Source organism: Pseudonaja textilis, chromosome 16 (assembly GCF_049901715.1).
Source record: "Pseudonaja textilis isolate UNSWEBS1 chromosome 16, rPseTex1.2, whole genome shotgun sequence".
NCBI classification, from domain to species: Eukaryota; Metazoa; Chordata; class Lepidosauria; order Squamata; family Elapidae; genus Pseudonaja; species Pseudonaja textilis.
Window position 1 is genome coordinate 9,952,826 of NC_142005.1, and position 23,748 is coordinate 9,976,573.

General features: G+C 54.7%; 2 protein-coding genes across 3 annotated transcripts; one reads left to right on the top strand and one right to left on the bottom strand.

Annotated features, from left to right (window-relative positions):
• Positions 1-2,326: 2,326 nt before the first annotated feature.
• Positions 2,327-6,078, top strand: PSMB4 (proteasome 20S subunit beta 4). 2 transcript variants are annotated; one of them, XM_026720250.2, is made up of 7 exons: positions 2,327-2,492; positions 3,293-3,499; positions 4,049-4,195; positions 5,145-5,226; positions 5,469-5,585; positions 5,711-5,799; positions 5,949-6,078. In XM_026720250.2, exons 1-7 carry the CDS (start codon positions 2,362-2,364, stop codon positions 5,959-5,961), a joined length of 786 nt encoding a protein of 261 aa, XP_026576035.1. In that variant the 5' UTR covers positions 2,327-2,361; the 3' UTR covers positions 5,962-6,078. The 2 variants fall into 2 exon arrangements, with proteins under 2 accessions (XP_026576035.1, XP_087770060.1); XM_087913934.1 differs by lacking the exon at positions 5,949-6,078 and having other exon boundaries at positions 5,711-5,803.
• A 966-nt stretch (positions 6,079-7,044) lies between these two features.
• On the bottom strand, positions 7,045-23,169 carry POGZ (pogo transposable element derived with ZNF domain). The gene is given in 20 exon segments (XM_087913935.1): positions 7,045-10,073; positions 10,166-10,190; positions 10,322-10,434; positions 10,612-10,671; positions 10,876-11,016; positions 11,806-11,978; positions 12,154-12,288; positions 12,406-12,516; positions 12,518-12,553; positions 12,819-12,919; positions 13,176-13,330; positions 13,490-13,824; positions 13,957-14,066; positions 14,274-14,465; positions 14,621-14,800; positions 15,040-15,148; positions 15,461-15,636; positions 16,665-16,820; positions 17,747-17,870; positions 23,033-23,169. Coding segments are annotated over 19 exon segments (4,062 nt in total). The 5' UTR covers positions 23,033-23,169; the 3' UTR covers positions 7,045-8,443.
• Positions 23,170-23,748: the final 579 nt, after the last annotated feature.

Sequence of the window (23,748 nt, forward strand, 5' to 3'; positions counted from 1 at the left end):
GCTGTCACTTTCTTTTCTGCTGGTGAAAAGCAGTGGAAAAAAAAACATGCGGAAAGAAAGGACTTTTGAGGGCCAAAGGGCTGGTTTTTCAACGAAAGACGAAGGAGCTCGGCAGCCTGGAGAGGGAGCAGGAATGCGAACAAGCAACAAGCGAGCCAAGGTCATATTTCGGTTTCCGGCTGCTGCTCTGAAGTGGAAACAGCTGGAATGAGATGGGCAGTGTTGCAAAGGGTTTCTTCTTCCCAGGCAAAGCAGAAAAAAGCAACAACAAAAATGACTGAGTGGTCAGTAAAAGTGGTGCCACTTTCCCGTCTCCCTCTGCCCATACAATCTGGGGCTTATCCGATCCTTGGATGCTGCTTATTAACAGATAATCAGAGTTGGAAGGGATCTTGTGGGTCATCTAGTCCAACCCCCCACCCCAAGTGGGAGACCCTACACCATTTCTGAAAAATGGAAATCCAATCTCTTCTTCAAAGCTCCTAGTGATGAAGCTCCCACAAGTTCTGAAGGCAAGTTCTTTTCCACGGGTTGATTATTCTCACTGTCCAGAAAATTCCTCCTTATTTCTAGGCTGAATCTCTCCTGGTTCAGTTTCCATCCATTATTCCTTGTCTGGCCTTTGGGTGCCTTGGAGAATAGCTTGACCCCCTTCCTCCTCTCTGGGGCAGCCCCTCAAATATTGGAAGATGCTCTCCCGTCTCCCCTGGTCCTTCTCTTCCCTAGACTAGCCAGGCCCAGTTCCTACAATCATTTGTCATTTATCCTCCGGTCCCCTCATCATCCTGGTTGCTCTTCTTTGCATTCTTTCCAGAGTCTCGACATCTTTTTTATAGTGTGGTGACCAAAACTGGATGCAGGACTCTAGATGTGGCCTTACTAAGGCTTTATACAGTGGTATTAGCATCTCACTTGATCTTGATTGTATCTCTGTTATTCTCACACTTCTCATGATCTTGAAAAGAGCTGGAGAAAGCCACAACTCTTGTTTCGTTCACTATATTCCATTTCCAGTTCATAAAAATGTTAAGTCTGCAGCCCTCCAAGAGGGCTGGGTCCCACCAAACAGCTGTCCACAAACATTGCCAATGACCCAAATAGGGTTTAAAACTATTTCGGTTATTGGATTTGTTCCTCTCTCCCTTCCGCCACCCGAACTGTCCATCAGCAACTCAATGTTAGATGGAAACTGATCGAGATTTTCAACCTGGAGGGATTTTCTGACAGGGAGAACAATCAGCCCACGGAACGGTTGCAGGAACTGGGCACGGCTAGTCTAGTGAAGAGAAGGACCAGACGAGACAGGATGGCATCTTCCAATATTTGAGGGGCTGCCAGAGAGAGGAGGAAGGCGGTCAAGCTATTTTCCAAGGCACCCGAAGGGCAGAGAAGAAACAGTGGATGGAAACTGAACAAGGAGAGATTGTCAACCTAGAAATAAGGAGGGATTTTCTGACAGGGAGAACAATCCCCCAGTGGAATAGAAGTTGCCCTCAGAAGTTGTGGGCGCTTCATCCCTGTAGGCTTCCAAGAAGAAACTGGACTGCTATCTGTCAGAAATGGCGTAGGGTCTCCTGTTTGGGGGGGTTGGACTAGATGGCCTACAAGGCCCCTTCCAACTCTTCCTTTGGCAGGAGAGCCGCATTTCTCAATGTCTCCTGCAACAGCCACAAAGGGAGTTTTGGCATCTTTGCAAATACATTTTAATGTGAAATGTATCAATCCCCGGGCTTTCTCAGCTGCTCCGTCCTTGCAAAGCAGATAAGGTGTCCCAGGCTGGTTTGCACCACATAAAGCCACTTTGGGGGCGGGAGGGGGCGGCTCCCCCACCCCCACCCATTGCTGCTGTTCCTCGCTTGCAACGTCACGGCATGCAAATGCAAGGGATGCACCAACCCACTTCACTGCGTGGCACGCGCTTCGTTCTCGGGCGCGGAGATTTGCAAAAAAAAAAAAAAAAAACCAGCCACCCGCCCTCCTAGAAATGGGCAGCAGGAAGTTTCCCCCTCCGCGTGCCCCTGACCCGGAAGCGCTTCTTCCGCGTCGGGGCCGCCACATTCAAGATGGCGCCCTCCTTTCGGATATGACTTTCTACTTTCCCGACCCCCGAATAAAATTCATAACGGGGATTTTCGGGAGCTGACTGGGCTTCCCCGCTTCTGCCCTCCCCCAGCGGAACCGCCCCGAAGTTAAATTATGAGGCGCTTTGTGTCGTATCCGCCCACATCCAACACGGCGGAGCCTCCTTTCCCGGCCTACGGGGAGCTGCGGCGGACAATTCACATGGCTGCTGCGCATGCTCGGTGGCGCCGCCTCTTCCTGCTCCGTGACTAAGCGGCGGCCGTTCGGGGGAAACGAAAGATGGAGGCGTCCGCGATGCTGCCGCTGCCTTCGCTGTTCTGGGCCGGGGGTCCCGCCCCGGGGAGCCTCTTCCCACTGGGCAGCCCGACCCAGGACGCCTGGGCCCAGAGCGAGGCCTCCAAGAGGACTCTGTAAGGCTGGGGAGGGGAGGAGACGGGGGGAAGCCCCTTCCCACGGGGGAGAACCCCCAGTGTGTGACGTCATGGTGGGGGGGGGAAAGCGCCCCCCGCGGGGAGGGGGCGAATGAGGGTCTGCCTCTGTCCTGGACTAGAGTTTCCTCCTCCATAGGTGGGATGGGAGTTGTAGTCCCCACGGTCACCAGGTGGCTCAGGGTTTTGGCGGGGGTGAGGGGTGGGACTTTCCCCCTACCTTTTAATTTAAGACCCCCCACACACACACTTCCTGAGTCCTAAAGGTCCCTTGTAGGAATTGGCAGCACACCCATCCCTTCTTTCCTTCTTTCTTTCTCTTTCCTTCCTTCCTTCTTTCTCTTTCTTTCCTTCCTTCTTTCTTTCTTTCTCTTTCTTTCTTTCTCTTTCCTTCCTTCCTTCCTTCTTTTTCTTTCTTTCCTTCCTTCCTTCCTTTTCTTTCTTTCCTTCCTTCCTTTTCTTTCTTTCCTTCCTTCCCTTTCTTTCTTTCTTTCTTTCTTTCTTTCTTTCTTTCTTTCTTTCTTTCTTTCTTTCTTTCTTTCCTCTCCTCCCATAATGTATTTACCTACCTACATCTGTCTACGGTATCTATCTCATCTATGTATATTTATCTAATTATCATCTATATATGTCATTTATCTAATCTCTCACACTCTGTCTCGTCTGTGTGTATCTATCCTCTCCTCTCTCTGATCTCTCTCTCCCTCCCTCTCTCCCTCCCCATCTATCCATCCACCCATCTACCTGCCCACCTACTCCTCTTCCAACCCACCCCCATCCAGGAGCCCCATGGTGACGGGCACCTCCGTCCTGGGCCTGAAGTTTGAGGGAGGGGTGATGATCGCAGCCGACACGCTGGGCTCCTACGGATCGCTGGCCCGATTCCGCAACCTCTCCCGGATCATGAAGGTCAACGACAGCACCGTCCTGGGCGCCTCGGGGGACTATGCCGACTTCCAGCACCTCAAGCAAGTCCTGGAGCAGATGGTGTAAGTGGCCAGGAGGGTTTTTTTGGGGGAGGGGTCCCGGCTGGCTCCTCCCCCCCCCCATTGGCCTTGAAAACAATGAAAGGAGGGGGAACTAAAACAGGGTCTCCAAATTTGGCTCCTTTAAGACTTGCGGACTTCAACTCCCAGAATTCTGAGGGTTGCAGTTCACAAGTCTTAAAGGGGCCAACTTTGGAGACCCCACCCCAAAGATAAAAGAAGCCAAGCAAACCCATTGATTTGCTCTTAAGCAGCTCCCCATGAGCCTTTCCGATTGAAATCCAGGTTTAAACTTCTGGAGAACTTCCAGGTTTGACACCCCCAAAATCAACGTCGCAACACACCCTTCCAAACCAGCCCCGTATATAGAAAAATATTTGGGGCTGTAAGTTGCCTTGTGGGGCTGCAAAGTTGGGAGTCCCTTGTTGACCCTTGTTTCCATGGGGCTACCTTCACCCCCTTGGCTGACTTTCGGGCCCTTCGCAAGGGAGCCTGGCCGGCGAGAGAGGAGCTGGGGAGTAGCGTCTCAGCTGGGCCTCCGTTGTCTCGCAGGATTGACGAAGACCTTCTGGGCGACGGGCACAGCTACAGCCCGAAGGCCATTCACTCCTGGCTGACCCGGGTCATGTACAACCACCGGTCCAAGATGAATCCCCTCTGGAACAGAGTCATCATCGGCGGCTACTCCAACGGGGAAGGGTAAGGCCGGGAACGGACCCGGGGGTCGGGGGGGGGGGCGGAAGCTTGAAGATGCCCTGGGCTGATTGACGGAAGAATATTTCTCAAAAACTCCATTTGCCCCAAAGTCCCGTTTTATGGCCGTTCAAAGCAGAGGCGGGTATTCAGCCGGTTCTGACCGGTTCTAGAGAACCGATAGCGGAAATTTGGAGAACCGGCCAATCCCACCTCTGACTTCTGTTCTCCGCCTCCCATTGAGTCCCAGCGGATCGGCTGGGTCTTCTTTGGTTGCCCTCCACAGGAGAACGGAGCTGGAAAGCAGGTTAGTGGGGTGGGGGAGAGAAGGGGGATTTTACGGTCTCCTTCCCCTGCCACGCCCACCAAGCCACGCCCACAGAACCAGGAGTGACAAATTTTGAATCCCACCACTGGTTCAAAGTTACAACGGCACTGGTGGGGGGGGGGGAGTGCTTATGAGTTTTTCACGCACCGTGGCAGCCTCCCCGGTGGTCACAGGGTCAAAATTCGCCCGTTTGGCTACTGACTCGTCCTTATGACGGTGGCAGAATCCCCGGGTTCACCCGATTCCCTTTTGCGACCTTTGGATCAAAGTCCATGGGGAAACTAGATTCATTCAAGAGCCGTAAATGAATGATTTAACAGCTGCAGTGATTCGCTTAACCAGCCAAGAAAATGGGGGTGAAACTCATGTAATGTCTCGTTTAGCAACAAATTTGGGGCTCCGTTGTGGTCATAAGCCGAGGACTACCACCAGTCACGAAAAATTGTGTCCTTCTGTTCATGTTGCATTCGCCAACTGTCGTCCGACAGTTAAGATGAGCCGCGTGTAAATTGAGTTCATTAACTGCCTGTAATTCAGTTTTGGTGGCTGCCTCCTCCGCCGCCAGGAGGACAGGGATGGCGGAGGGGCTTCAGCCGCGGCAGCCCCCTCAAACCTCTCCCCTCTCAGCTTCTTAGGCTACGTCGACCTGCTGGGAGTGGCCTACGAAGCGCCTTCGTTGGCGACCGGATACGGGTCTTACGTGGCACAGGTGGGCAAGGGAGTAAATTCACTGGCGGTTTCCTCCTCCTCCTCCCCGATCCAGTGAGGTTGGGATCCTGGCTTAGGAATTGGGTTCCCCAGTTGTGCTAAGCCGTCGTGGTTTCTCTTGGGGGACCAGGCTTTATTCAGGAAGCCGGAGATGGGTTCGAGTGACCGGGGGAGAGGGAAAGTTTTCATCAAGTTTTTAAGCGGTGCAATTGACCGCCCTCCGTTTCTTTCACCCCGTCGCAGCCGTTAATGAGGCAGGCGCTGGAGGAGACCCCCAGCCTTTCCCAGCAAGCGGCCAGAGCTCTCATTGAACGGTGCATGAGGATCCTCTACTACCGGGACGCCCGCTCGTTCAACCGGGTGAGAGAGGGAGGGGCATATGGGTATGGTTTTCCCCCCACCCCAGCCCAGGTGGGGTCTCCCTGTGAAGGGGGGGGCCCTCAGCCCAAGGAGGGGGGCCCTAACCCTCTCTTCTCCCTCCTCAGTACGAGATCACCACCGTCACCGAGAAAGGCGTGGAGGTGGAAGGACCTCTGACCTTGGAGACCAACTGGGAGATCGCTCACCTGGTCAGGTAAGGTGGCCTTCCTGGTCTTGTTCTCACAGCTCGGATGGCAGCTTTCCCTTCCTCCCTACGCCGGATTTTACAAGCGGTTTACTTTCAAGGCTGCTGGGATGTTTGCCGGCTGTTAACTGTGGCTTGTTTTTCTCCCCCTCTTGCAGTGGTTTCGAATGAAACAGGAAAAGTTTTTCTATTTGTTGAAGACGGAAAGCCCCCAAATCCTTTGTGATACTGTTTGAGGCTCCTGGGGGAGCCACCCTTTCTTTAATAAAGATGCTTCACTGTGTACAACTCGTGTGTGTGTGTGTGTGTGGAAAATTTTCTGGAAATTTTCAGGTTCAAGAGGGGTGTTTTCTCCAAGACTTTTAGGGGGTTCCTCATCTCCTCATCCTACAAACCTCCCCAAACAGCTGGGCTTCCACGCCCATAATCCCCTGCCAGCACAGCTAGAGTTCCAAACCAGCCGAGGGGTTAAAACAAACACTTGGGTAGCTTCTACCAGAACCTGGAAAAAAGGCATTTTCTCCTTTTTTAAGGTTGTCGATGGACGGGTTTTCTACCTAGCAACACCAGGTACGCTGTGGATTCTAGCATAGGTAGTTTTGAGATCTCTGCTTCCTGCACGGAAGGGCCTGGAGGGTCACCGTTCAGACATGCCAAACTATCTAGCAATCCTGCTTGTTTGATCAAAAAGCAAAATTGATAGGAGCTGCAGTGACCACACTAAGCCACCAGAGGGCGGGAAGCAGCTTGGAAGAGTCTATGCAGTGACCTCGCTGAGTCACTAGAGGGCAGTATTTTCAAAGCTTATAGAATGGGAGCCTCTCCCTCCTCTGAAGAGGAAACGAAGAGGAGGGGGATACTAATCCCCGGAGGACTTATCAAGCAGGGGCCCGCTTGCCATCGGGCCTGGGTTTCACAGCTCCACAGCTAGAGGGAGCTGCAGCTCCAGGTATCTGCAGGTGCTCTGAGAAATACACCTGTCGTACCTGCAGGGGCACGAATCACAACCCCAAGAGGGAACTAAACTTCGGGAACCACCATGAGGGGCAACAAGAAACTGGCATTGACCTTGGAGGGGTGGGCATTAGGGTTTTTTGAGAGGTGTTTTGAAGAGACCAGGATCCCTGGGTCCAAATTTGCTCAAACCAGGATGGAATTCTCAGAACCGCACGAAGTCCAGTTTGTGAACCCAGCTGCGTTTCAAGCCCAGGTTTCCCTCTCTGGCTGCCAAACTCTCTTGAATGAAAACGCGTGTTTATAAATCCATTTCCCTGGTTTTATTAAATGTTCCACATATGTACATTTCAAAGATGAACCATTTACAGGTCAGCAAACCCTATTTTCCTGCTTCCCGCAAGAGTTTGGCCTTGGGGAGGTTGGGGAAAGGGAGGGAAAAGGGGGGGGAGGTGTTTTCCTGTTGCTCTCTCCTCCTCCCAACCTCAAAGGAAAAACAGAAAAGATGCACAGGAGGAGACGGCGGGTGGTGGGTGGTTTTTTTTTCTTCTATGTGTCAAAAGGTTTTCTCGTCATTTTAGACCAATAATACGTGACAATTTTAAAAAAAACTCTCAAACATGCAAACAGTAGAAAAAACACCTCTCTCTTTTTTAAGGTCTCTCGTCTTTTTATGCTGGCAGTGTAAAATAAAACGGGGCGTTTCCCTCGTTTTTGTGCACGTCGGGAGTTGAGTTGCAGCACTTGGGTCAGGGGACGTCGTCGTGTCTCGTTCGAAAGGCGTCAGGAGCTCGCAGAGTTTTTAAAAGGCGACGACGGGGGGGGTGGATCCGTTTGCGATCGGCCACCCGCCAAAGAGGGTCGCAGTGGGGCGCGAAGTGTCCCCCCCACTTGCTCTCTCCGTACCAACTCAGATCACCGTTTCGCCACCGGGAACTTTGAGAAGGTTTTGCTTCCACGGCTATGAAATCTGCACCAGTGAATTTTTGCTTTGCTTTCACCACGCACGTCCCAAGTTTCGTACAAAAAAGACATTCAGGGAGCTTCTCCCTCCCCTAAACAAGAATGCCTGCACTTAAATCGCTGTTCTCGCCTCCTTCCCCATAAAGCAACCTTCCAATTATTCTTTGTGGGCACGTTTATTCAACGTTCAAAGTAAATTTCTACGTTTCTGGGTCCGAGTGTTATAGGAAAAAAAAAAAAATGAACATTAAGTGGCTGCGGCCAACAGAAAGAGCAAAACTGAAGAAATCTTCCATCGGCTACAAATCTCTTTTCCTTGCCTTCCCAAAAAAAAAAAAAACTCACGTTGATAACGTGGCATAATTAAAAACTTGTTTTGCACAGTATAAAACGAAAATAAAAACCCAGAAACTCTTATAATACAAGTGAGGTAAAGGAAATGCAAAACGAAAACCAAATAATAATAAATCCACCCACAATATATATATATCTTCGGGAAATGCCACAACAGTGATTTAAGGGGGAGGGGAAAACGTGGTTTGTTTTATTTTCCTCCTCCTTTTTGAAGGAACCGAACGGCATCCACGGCTCCACGGCTGAGTTTTGTGTGTATTTTGTGTCTCCGGCGGACAGAGATCCACAGGGAAGCAGAAGAGGAAAAGGATTTCTTCCAACAATGCATCTTTTGAAAGAGAGAGAGAGAGAGAGAGAGAGAAGGAATCGATCTCACTCCTTCTCACAGCTCCATCAGCTCCAGGTCTGCGTCCTCGAAGCCGTAGAAGGACTCGGTCTCGCTCTCCCCCTCGAAGAGCTGGTGCAGGATCTCGGGGTTGGCGGATTCCTCCGACGGATTCCCCCCCTCGTGGTTGAGGTCTCCCTCCTCGTCCTGCAGTTCGTTGCGGAGTTTCAGCTGCTCCTCCAGCGAAGCGATCAGCTCTTCCTGCATGTCCGCGTTGCGGCTGGGCGTGTTGGCCGTGCCGTCCGGGCCGGGCAGGACGCTGCCTACCAGGAACGACTGCTGCACCAGTTCGGGGCAGTCGCGGATGACCTCCAGGGCTTCGGCCAGCCAACACAGGACGAGCTGCAGGAGGATGTCCGCGTCGCAGGAGGAGTCCGCCATCTCCTTGGCTTGCTCTTTCCACTTTTTGTGCACAAAGTTTTTCACCGTTCTTTTGATGCAAACGTCCAAGGGTTGGATCTTGGAGCTGCAGCCGGACGGCACCACCGCCGGCAAGGTGCTGGACGAGCTCAGCAGGGAGAGGACCTTTTCGGAAAGGTGTGTCCGATGGCAGTCCAGGACCAGCATGCTTTTGCTGCTGTGGGGCTCGAGGTGCTTCTGCCAGACCTTGGACGACCAGAGCTCCAGGACCTCGTCGTCGCTGAAGCCGTTCTCCTTCGCCTCCAGCAGGATCGTCTCCGGCACGTTGGCCGGCTGCTCCAGGCGGCCTCGGTAGAAGACCATGGTGGGCAGGACGCTCCCGTCGGCCAGGATGGCCAAGACCACGTCGCACCAGGGCTCCCCGGTGCCCACGGTCTGCAAGGCGTTCTCCTTCCGGTCGTCGCTGCAGAGGACCTCGGCGTCCAGGAAGAGGGAGATCTCGTCGATGGCGGCGATCATGGAGAGGGGCAGGTCCTGGGTGTGGATCTGGCCCTGCACGAACTCGATGAAGCAGCCGGCGTTCTCCGCCACCTCCTTGGGGAGCGGGTGAGCCACCGCCCGGCGGCTGTGCGTGCTGAGGTGGTGGCGCAGCATGAACCGGACGGCCCACTCGTAGGAGATCTTGAACCCCCCCTCCAGAGACCGGCCGATCTTGGTGGCCTTCTGGAAGAGGGTCTCCTCGTTGACCGGCAGCTGCTGCTCGCGCTGCGTCAGGACCCACTCGGCCAGCTTCTCCTCCGCTTCCAGGCTCAGGTACTTGCCCTCCGACAGAGAAGCCACGTTCTCCTCCTGGAAAGCCTGGAAGCGCCTCAGCCAGCGGCGGATCCGCCGGGGTGGGTTCTTAAAGTGTTCCGCCGCCTGCTCGGTGTTGCAGCACAAGGCGAAGAGGACAACTCGGAGCTTCTTCACGGAGAGCTGCTCCTTCCTGCTGACGGGCTCGGGCGCCTCCTTGGGCTCGGGCTCCTCATCGCGGCTGTCGGCGTTAGAGGCGTTGGAGCCCTCGTTCTCCTGGACCGCGGCGGGAGAGCGGCTGGCCTCGGGCATCGGCTCGGGCATCACCGGCGGCGCCTCCTCCTGGGCCTTTACCTCCTCTTCCTCCTCCTCCTCCTCCTCGGGCAGAGGCGGAGGTGTGTTCACAGTGGCAGCTTTGCTGGGCGAGGCGGTGGAGACGGAGGGGATTGTGCCTCCTTCGAAGGGCTGGCCAGGCCTGGAGGAAAGAGGGGGAGAGGCTGAGGGATCGCCCCGGGGGGGGGGAGGGCACAAGGTCCCCTGGAACGGGAAAAAGGCACGGCGGTTTACCTTGTATGGGAACTCCAAGCGGGACCTGTGGGAAGCAGAAAGAAGCGGTTCAGCTCACAGCAAGAGTCCCATTCGGGGCTGGGCTGGGGGGCAGCAAAACCTCCCCCCCCCCCCCCCTAGGAAAAGCAGAAGAAAGAGGAGCAGGCCCTTTCTTACCTCGTAGGATGACGTTGCTGAATTCGTGAGAGGGGTTGAAGACCAGGTGTTTGGCCATGGCGTCGCCCTCCGACGTGGCAAAGAGGCAGGCCGAGCAGGCCAGCCGAACCCCACTGGCAAAGAGGACGCAGAGGAAGCGTCAGGCCGGGGTCAGATTTGCGGCCCAGAATTGCTCACGTTCCCTCCCCCACAGCCCCTCGTGGGCGCCCTCCTCCTCCCCTCCCCAGGAGACCTGGCTAGGAAAAGGACGGGCGGGGGGGGAGGGCACACCTGGAGGGAGGCAGCCTTACCAAGCCGTGTAGTTTTTGAACAAAGCCAAGTATTTGGGACTTTTGCGAGGAACGTGGTTGCTAGAAAGAGCAAGGAAAGAGGGGGGGGATGCAGCGGTCGTTACGCAACACCCCCCCCAACGCTTCCCCCGCTGAGTCTGAGCTGCCCCGCAAGCCCCTTCGGCTCCCTTCCCCCGCCTAAGACTCTCCGCCGCGTTCCGGCCCCCGGGCAGCGTCCCCTCTGCCCCTGCGGACGGACGGGCAGCCTGGCCGGGTGGCACTCACTTGATCATGTGGTTGGCGTACGCGCGGGAGCAGCAGGTGCTGTAACGGCAGAGCGAGCAGTGGACGTAGGTGGGGAAGTGGTTGGGGAAGTCCGGGATTTCGAAGCTGCACTCCAGGCAGGTCTGCCGGCCCAGGACGCTCCTGTCGAGAGGGAGGGAGGGAGGGAGGGAGGGAGGGGAGAGCCCAGTTAGATCCCCCGTGTGGGTGTCCGTGTCCCAACCAAGCGACAGTCAAGCGGGGGATGTGAACTATTTGCCCGAGGCGGAGGGGAAAAACCTTCCGGGTGTTTCCAGGGCCGAACATTCAACGGGAAACACGGCCGAGGGGCCCGGAGGGGCCTCCAACAAGGGAAGGGCAGAGCAGCCGGTCAGCAGGGAGCTTCTTCCCCCCTCAGCCCCGCCCGAAGCGGCAGGGCCTGGACAGGGAGCAGTCCTCCTCCTCCTCGACTTACAACACTTGAGCCCCAAATTTATGTGGCTGAGCGAGACATTGGTCAAGGGAGTCGTGGCCCATTCTACGACTTTTCTTGCCACGTTGGTTAAGCGAACCCCTGCGGTTGTTAACTTAGTACAACGGTCGTTAATTGAGCCTAGCTTCCTCCCAATTGACTTTGCTGGTCACAAAAGGGGATCATGGAACCCCGGGATGCTGCGACCGTCATAAATATGAGTCGCTTGTCAAGCATCCGCCTTGCTGCAAAGGTCACAGGGGTGAAAAAGGGCCCTCGGCCCCCTTTTTGTCATTGCCCTTATCCCTTCCAATGGTCCCTGAATGAAGTGTTGTAAGTCGAGGACGGCCTGTGCTCCCCTGCCCCTTCTCTGGCTGAGCCCCCCACCCCACCCCCTTTCAGATCAGCCACCGGGGGCAGCCACCAGGGGCCGCCCGCTCTCCCTCTCAAGGCGAGTTTGAAACGTGGGAAGAAGCTCTGACATTTTCCGGACCGCCTTCTTCTGGACGCTCCTCTGGAACGGCGGGTACGGGAAGTTCGGCTGGGGATCCGAGGACGCCGAGAGCAAAGCCGCGTCTTGGAGGAGGCCGGGGGGCATGTCGTTCGCGCAGAGGGGCAACGTCCGCGGCTGACCCCGGGAGGCCCTGATGGTCACCTGCGGCCCAAAGGGAGGCGGTCAAGGTCACGCACACATACGGGAGAGAGGCCGAGAGAGAGAGAGAGAGAGGCGGAGGAGCCCCCACGCGACTCCGAGAGCTCGGAAGGCTCAGATCCTTGGCCCCCGCCCCCCTGGTTGCAAACGAGCCCCCACTCCCCAGGCCGCTGCGTACCTTGGTGCCCGGCTTCAGCCCTTCCAGCTGTTTGGGTTTGCGGAAGGTTTTGTGGTGCTGCAGCTTGTGCTCGATCTTGTCCTTGGCAAAGAGGAACTGCAGGCGGCACTTGTTGCAGTGGTAGACGCTTTTCTTCTGCCGGGGAGGGGGAGTAGCTGATTTTCCCGGAGGAGGGTGGGCCCTTCCCGACTCACCTCCCCTCCCCCGCCCCAGAGAGAAGGTGGACGAGGAGGGGGGGGTTTGGGGGTTCACCTGGTGCCTCATGAAATGCTGCTGGAACGCCGTGCCGTTTTTGAAGACCTTGAGGCAATACGGGCAGAGCAGGTGGCGCGTGTCCTCATGCACCATCCGGAAATGGGCGTCCCACTTCGGAGTAGAGCGACGAACGATACTGGCAAACCTGGGATTGGGGGGGAGAAGGGGGGAATCACTCTGGTTAAAAGGGTCCAGAGGGGTCCAGAAGGTGCCTTTCCCAGAGGGGAGCCCCCCACCCACCCCCGCCAGTCTTCCTAGGGGCGGTCAGGCAAGGAGGCTTTTGGGGGGCGGATCCTCCACGCGAGCTTCTTCTGCTCAGGATTTCTCCAGGATCCGCACCAGGGCCAAGGCTGGAGCGGAGAACGGCAGGGCTTCATCTACGAGCCCCCCCTGCAAAGCGTTGGCGGTACCTGGCAGACGTAGGGCATCTCCCCAGGCTTGTGGGTGTCCTTCATGTGCTGCAGGAACATGGGCTCGCTCTCAAAAGCCCATTCGCAGATCTTGCACTTGGCTGTGAGTAGAGGGGGGAGGGTCAGAGGGGGGCAAAGGGGAGGGAGGGTAGCCCCTCCAGGGCGCCAAACCCGCCTCGGTGGAGCCTGGCAGCTTCCTCTGACCCGCTCTGGTTTTCCCTCCGGATCACGCAAATGAGATCCCACAAGAGAAGCCGTAAGGGGGAAAATCTCTTTATTCTTAGGGGGATCCCCTGCTTCCCCCCCCCCCGCTAAGGCCCCCTTTTTCCGGGGGGAGGGGGCTTTGCGCCGGCTTACTGGTGGATTCGTACGGACTGTGGACGTTCTCCAAGTGGCACTGGAGCTGGAAGGGCGTGGTGAACTGCCGGTAGCAGTGCTGGCAGATGGTGTGGATGTCCACCTCTCCGTTCTGCTGGTCCAGCTCGACGTGGTGCTTCATGTGGTTCATGAACCTGCAGGAAAGGAGAGGGTTGAGGGGAGGAGCCCCCGGACCCGACGGCAAGGCGCTGGTTTCAAGAGCCCCCCAACCCCAACCCCCAGCTGCCCGCGCTAAGCCCTTGTGTGGTCCGTAGGGGGGCAGCCGCCTCCTCTCTTCCCCCCGTAGCTCTTACCGTATGTTATTCTTGAGCCTCTTTGTGCAGTGCGGGCATCGGAAGGAGGTTGGCACCTTGGGGAAGTTGAGCAGCTGGCTGACTTTGCCCCCGTCCCTGCCGTAGTAGAAGTCATCGACCAACATGATCAGCTTGCTCTGCACCCCCTCGCTGGCGCCGTCGCTCGGCTCGGAGAGCTTGGCCGCCGGGGACAGGGCAGGGATGGGGGTGGAGGACGGGGGAGAAGCCACGGCGGCGGTCTTATCCGGGGAAGGGGGCTTGGGGGCTTGGAGGCTCGGTTCCGACTCCAGGGGTTTCCCTTTCTTCAGGAATTCCACCATTTCGGGGCAGCAGTACTGCGGGGAGGACAAAAGGAGAGGGGTGTGTGTGTGAGAATTCCCGCAGGTGAATCCCCCCCCCCGAGGCAACTTTGAAGACTTGGGGACTTCAACTCCCAGAATTCCTCAGCCAGCAACGTGGCGACTTACACACATGTGGCCTCTTAAAGCTTCCGTGACTCTGAACTGGGCGTTGCAGCGAGGGCAGGATTTCCGCCCGCTGTCTTGCAAGTCAAAGGCGGGGATCGGCGAGGAGCTGACTGTAGAGAGCAAGAGAAAAGAGGATCAGGGGAGGGAAGAGAGACGCCGCTGGAAGGACGAGACTCGGGAAAAGCTATCTCTGCTCCGTTTCTTTCCCCTGGGGAGGAGTTCGGGGGGGGGGCTGGCACACCTCTGGCCTCACGAATAGCACCCCGGGGCATCTCCCCAAACCCCTCATAATTAAGGGCGGAAGTTAGGAGACGCACCTTTCTGCGAGGAGGACTCCGAGAGGCCCGTCCTCTGGGAGCCATGGGCCTGGCTGTTGTTGGGCACCATGAGGGCCCCCGAGCCCTGAGCAAGCGAAGGGACGGTGTTCAGGGTGTTCACCAGCTTGGCCACCTCGTTGTTCTCCCCCGCCACGCCGGGTTTCTTCACCGCAACAAAACTCGCGATGCTCACTGGCGGGAAACAGTGGAGAGAATCCGATCGTTTCCGTTTGGAAGCAGAGGAGGGAGGAGTCGAAGGAGGGGAGGGGATTACAGGTGGGCCCAGGGCGAGGGATGGGGGGGGGAGGAAGAGGAGGAGGAGGAGGGGAGGCCAACGGAGGGCTTACTTTGCGGCTGCGCTTGGGACTGTGGGACCGTGTTCCGGATGGTCAGGGTGGCCGGAATGACCGTCGTGAATGTGTTGGAGGCCGGCCGGACCGGCATGGTTGGAGCAGGTCTCACCTGGGCCATTTGGGAGAAAACCTGAGGGACGCCGACGGTGGGCTTCACAAACTGCGTGCCTGGGGCTGGAGGGAAGGAAGAGCGGGGGTGGAAAGGCCCGGGAGGGGGGCTGAAATTCCAGGGTTTTCAACCCAGCAGAGCTGGAACCGAGGGGTCTCCCTGCGGATCGTTTGCACGGCCACTCCCTCCCGGCCTAGACTTCGTGCCCGAAGGGGGACCGCTCTTGGGGGGCTCTGCTCATCACCCCGCCCTCCTGGCCAGCCTCCCGCCAACCGCTCCACCTGGCTTTCCTCCACCCCCTTACCTGGGACGAGCGTGATCGGCCGTACGGTCTGGCCCTGCTGCACGTTCAGGACAATCCCCACCTGGTTCATGGTGTTTTGCACAGGCCGGACGTTCCGCACAGGGAAACCCTTTTCTCAGACAAGGACAAGAAGCCGTTTTAGGAGCTCCAGCCCAGCCTGCCCGCCACGTTCCGACGACCCCATTTCGAAAAGGGCATCAGGTTTCTAAGGCTCACTGCAGGATCGAGCCGTAGCCCGTCTCCTGGCCCGAATGACACAGACCGACAGAAGGCGGACGCTGCCCAGGCGGCGTCCTTCAGGCTGCTCTGCCTGGCCCCGAGCCAAATTAAACTCCAGAAAAAGAAAAAAAAACCCCATCCTGCTAATAATTGTCTCCGGGTGGCAAGAGGACCGTCGGCTGGGACCCAAGGCCCCCCTCACCTGAGTCGTGATGAAGATGGGCTGGCTGGTCACGGGAGAGTTGGTCACGTGGTTCGCATTTTGCATGACCTGGACAGGCCGGAGGACAGGCTGGGTCACCACCGTGCTTAGCCCCGGGGTGGGGTTCTGGGTGAGGATCAGGGGCTGGCCCCCTTGCTGAACCAGAGGCGTGCCGGCTGCGGGAGAGAAAGAGGAGGAGAGGGTTGTTACCTGCAGGGGTCCAGGGATGGGGCTGCCCTCCCACCGCTGAGCCAAGCAGGGGTCTCCCAATTCCGCCACCCTGGTGTGGGGGGGGGAGCCCAGCTACACTCGTCCCTGTTCCTCCCGCGCACGGAGGAAATGACACGCTGTGTGAGTTAGGCTGCTTCCTTCGCTTGTAAGAGAAGAAGGCGCCAATACAGGCAGTCCTTGGCTCACGACACAGTTCGTTTAGCGACCATTCATTGAAAAAAGGGACTTTGGGACTGTTTTTTTCCCCCCACACTCGGGAGCACGGGGGCAGCCTCGCCCTGGTAATGCGATTTAAAATCCAGATGCTTGGCAGCTGGTTCACTTGATGACGGCCGCAGGGATCCCCTTTTGCGACCTGGCCAGTGAAGTCAGTGGGGAAGCCAGGTCCACTTCAGAAACCGACCCGGTCAGGTTCCCAGCGATGGCCCCAACTGACTCCTGAGCCTCGAGCCCAGCTGCAAAAGGCGGCAGCTGACTGACTCATCGGCTGGAGCGATTCGCTCAGCAATGGAGGCAAGAAAGTTCGTAAAACGGGGCAGAACTCACTTAACACGTGTCCCACTCAACAGCGGGGATTTGGGGCTCAACTGTGGTCGCGAGCCGAGGAATGCCTGTATTGGAAGCCCTGGAGTTCAGGCGGGCGGCGGAGGGTTCAAACATGCTACGTGAGCAAAGCACGGGAAAGCGCAGCTCCCTTCTCTCTCCGAGGAACTGCCCCACAATCCCCTGGGCTGGTGCCCATCCCAGGTTAGCGACAGGGCACAGACAGAGCAGGAAAAAGGGGGTACGTGGGTTTTTCCCCAAGATTTCCCTCTGCCCCTTAAGTGGTTGGGGCACTTCTCAGGACGGGGTCCTTGCTTCCGTCCCAGCATGGGGGAACGCCCAGAGACCCGACAGCGGGAGAGCGGGGGAGGGGTAAACCCTCCTCTCTCAGCCTCCCTGGAGGCCCCCCAAGACCCCTCGGGATCCTTACTGCTATTGTTTGCAAAGAGAGTCACCAACGTCTTCTTCGTGCTGTCACTGTTGGAGGTGCCGCTGCTGCTAACGGGCGTGGTGGGGAGGCCGCTGCCCATGGACGTGTGGGCCGCGGGCGGCACAGGGGCGGCCACTGGCTGCACGCTGACCGAAACTGTCGAGGAGGAAACTCAGAGTGGTTATCAAGCCTCCCGCAAGCACCGCCAGGTTTCCGCCATCCCCCTCTGGAAAACGGCCAGGTGTACAATCGGGGGGACGTCTCTGGGCACAGCGGACTAGCAGCTTTCGCTGACTCGTTTTGCAAGGTTTCTTATGTCTTCTGCCGTGGGCTTTAGGCCAGGCTGGTCAAGCCGACCCTGGACTGGGAGGCCTCAAACCTGGGGTGACTGGACCACGGCTAACGGGTCAGAGGGCAAGCTGGCTCTCTGCTGCTTTTCCTGGTTACCCCGGTGTTGGCAACCCTGTTCTGGAAAGAACTTTCCTGCGTTAAAACGGGAACCGTGGCTGTTCTTGGTGTCTGCCAGAAGGCAGGGAAGGAGCAAATGCGAACAGCCCAAGAGGAGGAAGACGAATTATTAAACAGGTCCATCTGTTCCACCCACGGGGATATTAATAGCCGGGGGAAAGGAATTATGCAGAGATTGTTTTACTTTTTTCCCCCCACAGGTGACTGAAGACTAGGAGATGATTTAAAGAGGAGACCACCAGCCCTCCATGACCTGGGACCCTCCCGGTGTGGGGGCTGCCAGGCCGAATGCAGTGCAGCCCGTCAGGAGAAAGGAAGGGAAGGCCGAGTTTGAGAGCGGGAGTGGCCCCATCAAACGTGAGCAGATCTCACTGGGAACAAACTCTGTGACCATTTAACTGGTCTGCTTCCCATCTCGTGGGGGGGGGCTCTGTCTGTGCCCTCTGAAAATGCCAGGGTGCAGCAAAATAACAGTAATAATCAATTAAAAAACGCATAGCAATCCATCTCTCGCACATCATCAGGGACTAGAGCCGGCCACTACAAAACTGCCTGCCGAGACACGAGTTCAGCGACGCAGCGCAGAGGTTCGGGCTTCGGAGGAGGAGCATCACCTGTGGCCGTTTTGTCCACCGAGTTGTAATCTTCCACCATGGAGTCTTCAATCACATCACTGATCTTCTGCCAGGGTTCAAGTTCTTCCTCTTCACATTCCATAAACAGGTCCGTGTCTGCCATCTTGGGCGGAGACAGAAAGAGGCGGGGTCATCCTCGGGACAAGGGGATTCAGAGGGAATTCAGCGGAGGGACGGGGGACATCCATCTAATCTTATTTTTTGGGGGGTGGGGGAGAGCAGCATAACTTGGGCAGCACTTCTGATCTATGCTCTTCTGGTCTGCGCCCCTCCCTCCAGCCAGTTGCTACACCAACCAGGTTAGATCTAACAGTAAGTTACGCTTTCGAGCCTGTCCGAAAAAATGCAAAGGGCCCTCATTTGGGTCTAACATTTGGGGATGCTGAAAATCCCTGTATCTTTAGTCTTTCCTGCTCACCTTAAAACAGAATTTTTATAAGGAAATGTAGCCTTGCAAAATTTTCCACGTTGCCTTCATTGTAATGAAATATTTAGAAACAACACTAAAAGGTTCACTGTGCGATGAGCTGTGATCCGTTTATCCATCGTGACAAATGTATTACACTTTGGTGAAAGAAACGTTAGAGGGGACCAGCTTTTTTAATGAATATTTTGCCATTTTAAGACAGCATGCACCTGCAAGCTTTAAAATACGTAGAAATAGATGGTAAACTGCCAGTGGTATAGAAATACAAAACCGCAACCGGTTCATTCAACCAGGAATGTTTCTACAATTCCATCCCGTTCTTTCTTCCCAAACTCCCAACTGTGGACATCAAAACTATTCTGCTCAATAAGAGGACTTAGTCCTTGTGATAAATATGCTAACGTTTACTTTTCCGCTACACTGACGACAGATGCTCTTACTCACAAAAGCAGGCCGAGAGAATGTGCTAACTTTGATACCGTTTATTTAAAACATGTAAAGAAAACCGGAATATGTTGGAGGGTAGTACTATTAAAACAGACTTCTCCTTAATTAATTCACCATCTTTCAAATGCAAACGCCCTTTGCTTTATACAGCAAAACCAGCACTGTTTCCTTCTTGCTCAGGGAAGGATCCTCCTGGGTTTGTTGTCATGAAAAGCCAGCATACACCAAAGTGTGAAATGCAAAATAAAAAATAAAAAATGCAAACATGGTTTTTGCAGGGATCCAGGATACAATATGTGGCTACTTCATGCTAAAGAAAAGAGACAGGCCTCAGTAAGGGGTGTGTGTGTGTGTGTGTGTGTGTGTGTGTGTGCGCGTGAGAGATTTTAAGAAATGGTTCGCAAAACCAGGGCCTTTGGAATACAATCTACTTTTCCAAAGTTCGACCCGCACAGGTTAAATCCAATAATACACATTTTCAGTTGTTGGGACGCAACCGCTGCGTACAGAAGTCCTACCTCAACAGATGCAGGCAACACGTGAACCCAGCAGGCCTGGCCAAGCAAACCAACTTCCCAAAGCAGCAGCAGCGACTGTGAGAATCGTGAATGCTGAAGACCCACCGCCTAGATCACCGATTCCTCCCTCCTCCTTCCATGCTGTGCTTTTCACACTGTGGGCCTGCCTTGGCTTTCATTGCAGCGAAACTTCTCTGGGAACCTTTCAGTAACTTTAGAATTTACCGCCGGGGTTGCTCCAGAAAGTAACACAACAGATTGTGCCCAGCACTGGACTTGCACCGTTTTGCCCCAAGAACGTTGCTGTCTTTTTTCTCTCTCTCTCTCTCTCCAACACGCTCAGAAAGGAACCTGGAATATTTGGCACTTCCACAGAAAAGGGCTCCCACCCCTCCACGTCTCCCTTCTTCTAACCATCATGCTGAAAAACCACTCAGGATTTAAACAATACAGCCAACAGGTGAACAGATCACCAAAATCACTCAGGTTTTCTTCAGATCCATCAGCAAAAGAGGAGAGGTGTTGTCTGATTAATAATATCCACTATCTACCAAGATGGCAGTGCTAGTCTTTGCTCAAGTTGCAGACTAAGGTTGACATTTGGGGTTTAGCTAGAATAAAGTTTATTTGGGAAATGGTTTTCTTTCTCCATCCACGTTCAAATGTTTGTCTGTTTAAAACAGCAGTTTATAGGATCAAACTTGTAACTGAAATCAACCTATATTATTTCCTTGTTTACTTGTCCGTTTGTGTTGAACTTCTAGGATTACGAGGAACAAAAATCTGCCTTCTTGTTCAGAAACACATCGCATATTTTGGGCCTCTATGTCTTTTCTTTCCTTAATTTTAAAGCCCATTATAGCTACTCTGATTTCTTGTATCCAAGGACTTTGTATAATAATTGGACTGTAAACAAGTGAGGAATTGACGTTTCTATGATGTCAGCTCTTGAAAAGAATGCGCTTAATAAAAATCCATTTGACTTAAGCAGTCAAATGGGGGTTGCTAAAGATCCACATCTTAACCACAGATATTTAGGCAAAAAAAAATGAAGCTCAGAGCAAGAGACATTCAAATCTGTCTAGGAGCAAGACGTCAATTTCCCTTCCAAAGACAGCCAACCATTCAAGTATTCAAACCTAGATCAAAAATGCAAAGAGCTTAACCCAACCTTGGCCACAGAAGCAACTGCTTTTGATTATTTGTTTGTAAAGCAGATTCGGAAATAAAAATATTTGATTTTGCAGGCCAACCAACGAACAGTGGCCAGGAATCCATTATAAAATCTGGTAAAACTTCAATTGCAACATGCAGTTGGTCTAATTTTCTGTTTTTCTCTTTCCCCACCAAAGAGAGAAACAAAAAATTAGACCAGTTCATCTTTACATCTTTTCTTAAGGTAAGAAACACAAGATAAAATAGGAAATCTGCTGGTGATGCCTTACAATGTAGCGGCCTAGTGGTGTAACTGACTACTCCTCAAATAAAGCTAAGATACAATGTAAATGACAGAAGGCAACCTTACTGTAACAACTAGAACAGGCAAAAAAAAGCAGGGACATCTTAAATGTTCACATTAACAGAAAACTTACTTTGTGAATTAGAGAGATGCGATGGAGGGACGTGTAATAAGTTTTTGGGATGGAGCTTAAGGTAAGGCCTCCTAACACCTCTCAGAAGCCTTGTGAAGTGAGGGTAGAAGAAACTGTCACGTATTTCTGAAATAGTATTTCAAATTCCGAATAATCTGGGTCTAAGATGCTATTAAGGCGACCCAGGTAAAAAACATCACACACCAGAAAAGCCAAGCTTTCCATTCGCTACGACACAGGAAATTATTAGCGAACAGTACAGGCAGTTTAGGAGTTATCCAGGATAAACTAAACAACTAGTTATGATAATAAAAAAAGCCGGTGCTGTTTTGACAATTGGTCAGGTTCAGAACCAAAGAAGCAACACAACTATTCTGTTCCAATCCAATATTTCTAAGCATCTCAGTAAAGGCAGGAATAGAATCGTATGAGAAGGATAAACGTTTTCAATGCCTATTAGAGGAAGAAAGGGAGGCTGTTTAGAACAAGATCTAGAAACGTATAGCTCTTGTATGTTTTTAATCCACTAAAATCTTGAGGAAAAGAATATCTGCGCACTAGTGTGTTTCTCACTTTACAACAGACCAGAATTACACACGTTTATACCAATGCAACCAGAATAAACGCACAAAGATTTGTTAAGGGTGAGCTACGCCATCACGACGATATGGTTTTGCATCCCATCTGAGGTGATTATCTGAGGCCGCCCTGCAGTCAGGTCAACTGTTGCATGTCAGGACGACAATGTTGGCTTGTTCAAGAGCTGTAGAATAATGTAAAAACTGCCGGGTTGCCCATTGTAAAGACACGTGGGAGTTTTCCCCGGATGGAGTTTCCTAGACTTGGGGAAAAGGACAATGGGAGTTTACAGCATGGATTTGTGTTGCAGAGAGGGGCCAAGCGAACCCCGCGGTCAAAGCGCAGATATGCCACCAAGACAGCAACTCCAATGGGCCGTCATCTCACTTCTGCGTAGTGCCACCAAACCCAGAGTTTGTGGGATGGGGACGATGGGACTTGGGCAGAGCATGGCTGCCTTTATTCAGGAGCGAAGGCAAAGGATGAGGGGGAAACGACCTGAAATGGGGCCCGAGAGCAGCCGGGGGGGCTTTTGCTGCCCAAGGACACCTCTGCCCCATGGATGTCTGTCTGTCTTGCAGGTGGTTGGAAGGCAATGCCCGGCCAAACTCAAGGGTGGGCTGCGGTGCAACAGGTGTCTGGAGCACCGAGCGAGGGTAGCACCGCCGTGCCGTGCCGATGAAGCATGGGAACTGTAGTCAGAGGTACCACAAGGCCATTGCAAAAAAGGGGGTCTGCGTGGGGAGGCAACGTTGTGGGGCCCCCCCAGCCCCTCCTACTTTGTGTGTAAAGAATGGGAAGCCACCAACCAACTGCCCCCCACACACACCCCAAAACAGCCCCTCCCCCCCAACCACGAGGGTTATGAATCTGCACTGGGTCTCCCTCAAAAGAGGGGGGGGGAGAGAAAATAATCCCTCCAGCCAACATGGCCGCCTGCCCAGAAGTGAGGACAATGTTGCTGGGGGGGCGTTGTAAGAGACGCCACCCACCCACGCCTCCTTCTTTCCACACGTTTTTTGGCTGGGGGGGGGAGGGAGTCACGCGTCTTTTTTTTTTTATTCTCCCCAACGCCCCCTCCCTCCCCCAGAAAAGGGCCCAGGAAAAAAGGGGGGAGGGGAGAAAACTGCCAGCGGAGGGATCCGACGCTTCGCTCCCCCCCCTTTTTTTTTCCTCGCGCCCCGCTTGTCCCGCCCCTCACGGCGAGAGAGAAAAAAATCCCGGTATTCAGTATCGCTCCGCGCTCGCCTCCCAACCAAAGCGGAGGAGGCCGCCGCCTAGCGGAGGGCTACCCAAGGGGGGAAAGGCCACGCCTCTTTTCTCCACCGCCAGCCAATCGCCGTCCTCCCTGAGCCGCTTCCCTCCCTCCTTTCCCGGCTGAGGGAAAAAGCGTCTCGCGCTCGCTTTTGTGTACCGCGCGCGCGCCTCCTCTCGCTCTCGTGCGCGCTGTTCCCTCAGCCCGCCGCTTCGCCCCCCTCACTCATGGAGAGGGGAGGAAAAAAACTGCGAGTTCCCCCTCCCGCGGGAGCGGTTCGAACCGGTTTCCAACGGTTTCTCCCCCTTGAAGGGCCCCGCGCACGCGCTCTGCCCCCTACCGACCGCGCGCAGGCTCTTCCCCACCGCCTCCCTCCTCTCCCTCCCCCTCTCCAGCCCGCCCGTCCCGGCGCTTCCCCGCCACATAACGGGGATGGCGCCGACTCACCTTCCCCAGAACGGCGGCGGCCGCCGGTGGCTGCCTCGCCTCCCTCGCTGGGCTCCGAGGCAGGGCTCGTCCCCACTCTTAAAGGGACCCGCGCCCCCCGCCGGCTCCTGGGAGAAGGGCGGCGGCGGCGCGGCTCGCATGAGCCTCCCCGCCCCCTCCCACACGGCTCCTCTTTTTTTTTTTTTTTTTAAAAGGGTTGCGGGTTGGTACACAGAAGCAGCAACAACACACATACATATACACACACACAAAAAAGGGGTCCTGGCCGGCGGAGGGATACGGCTCCGTCGTCATTTCCTTCGCCCCGCCGAGCGGAGCGCGGATTGGCTGTTGCGCGTGACGTCACCGGCGAAGGGGCTCGCCCCGAGCGAGGCTGCCTGGTGGAAGTTTGTGTGAGGCTGACAATCCTGAAGAGATTTGGAGGGAAAAGGTTGCCTCGTTCCTTCTCTTCCTCCGTCATCTTTTTTCCTCCTTCTCCATCATCATCATCTTTTTTTTTTTCCTCCTCTTCATTTTTTTCTCCTCCTCCTCCGTCATCATTCTCCTTTTTCCTCCTCTTCCTCCCCATCATCTATTCTCCATCCTCTTCAAGGGGTTTCCTGAGGTAAATTCTCAGCAGAAGGCAACAAAGTAGAAGACGCCTCCAGGAAGCATAAGGGTTGAGGCCCACCACTTCATCAGTGTCACTTTTTTGTGGGGGAAAGGTCTTCTGAATC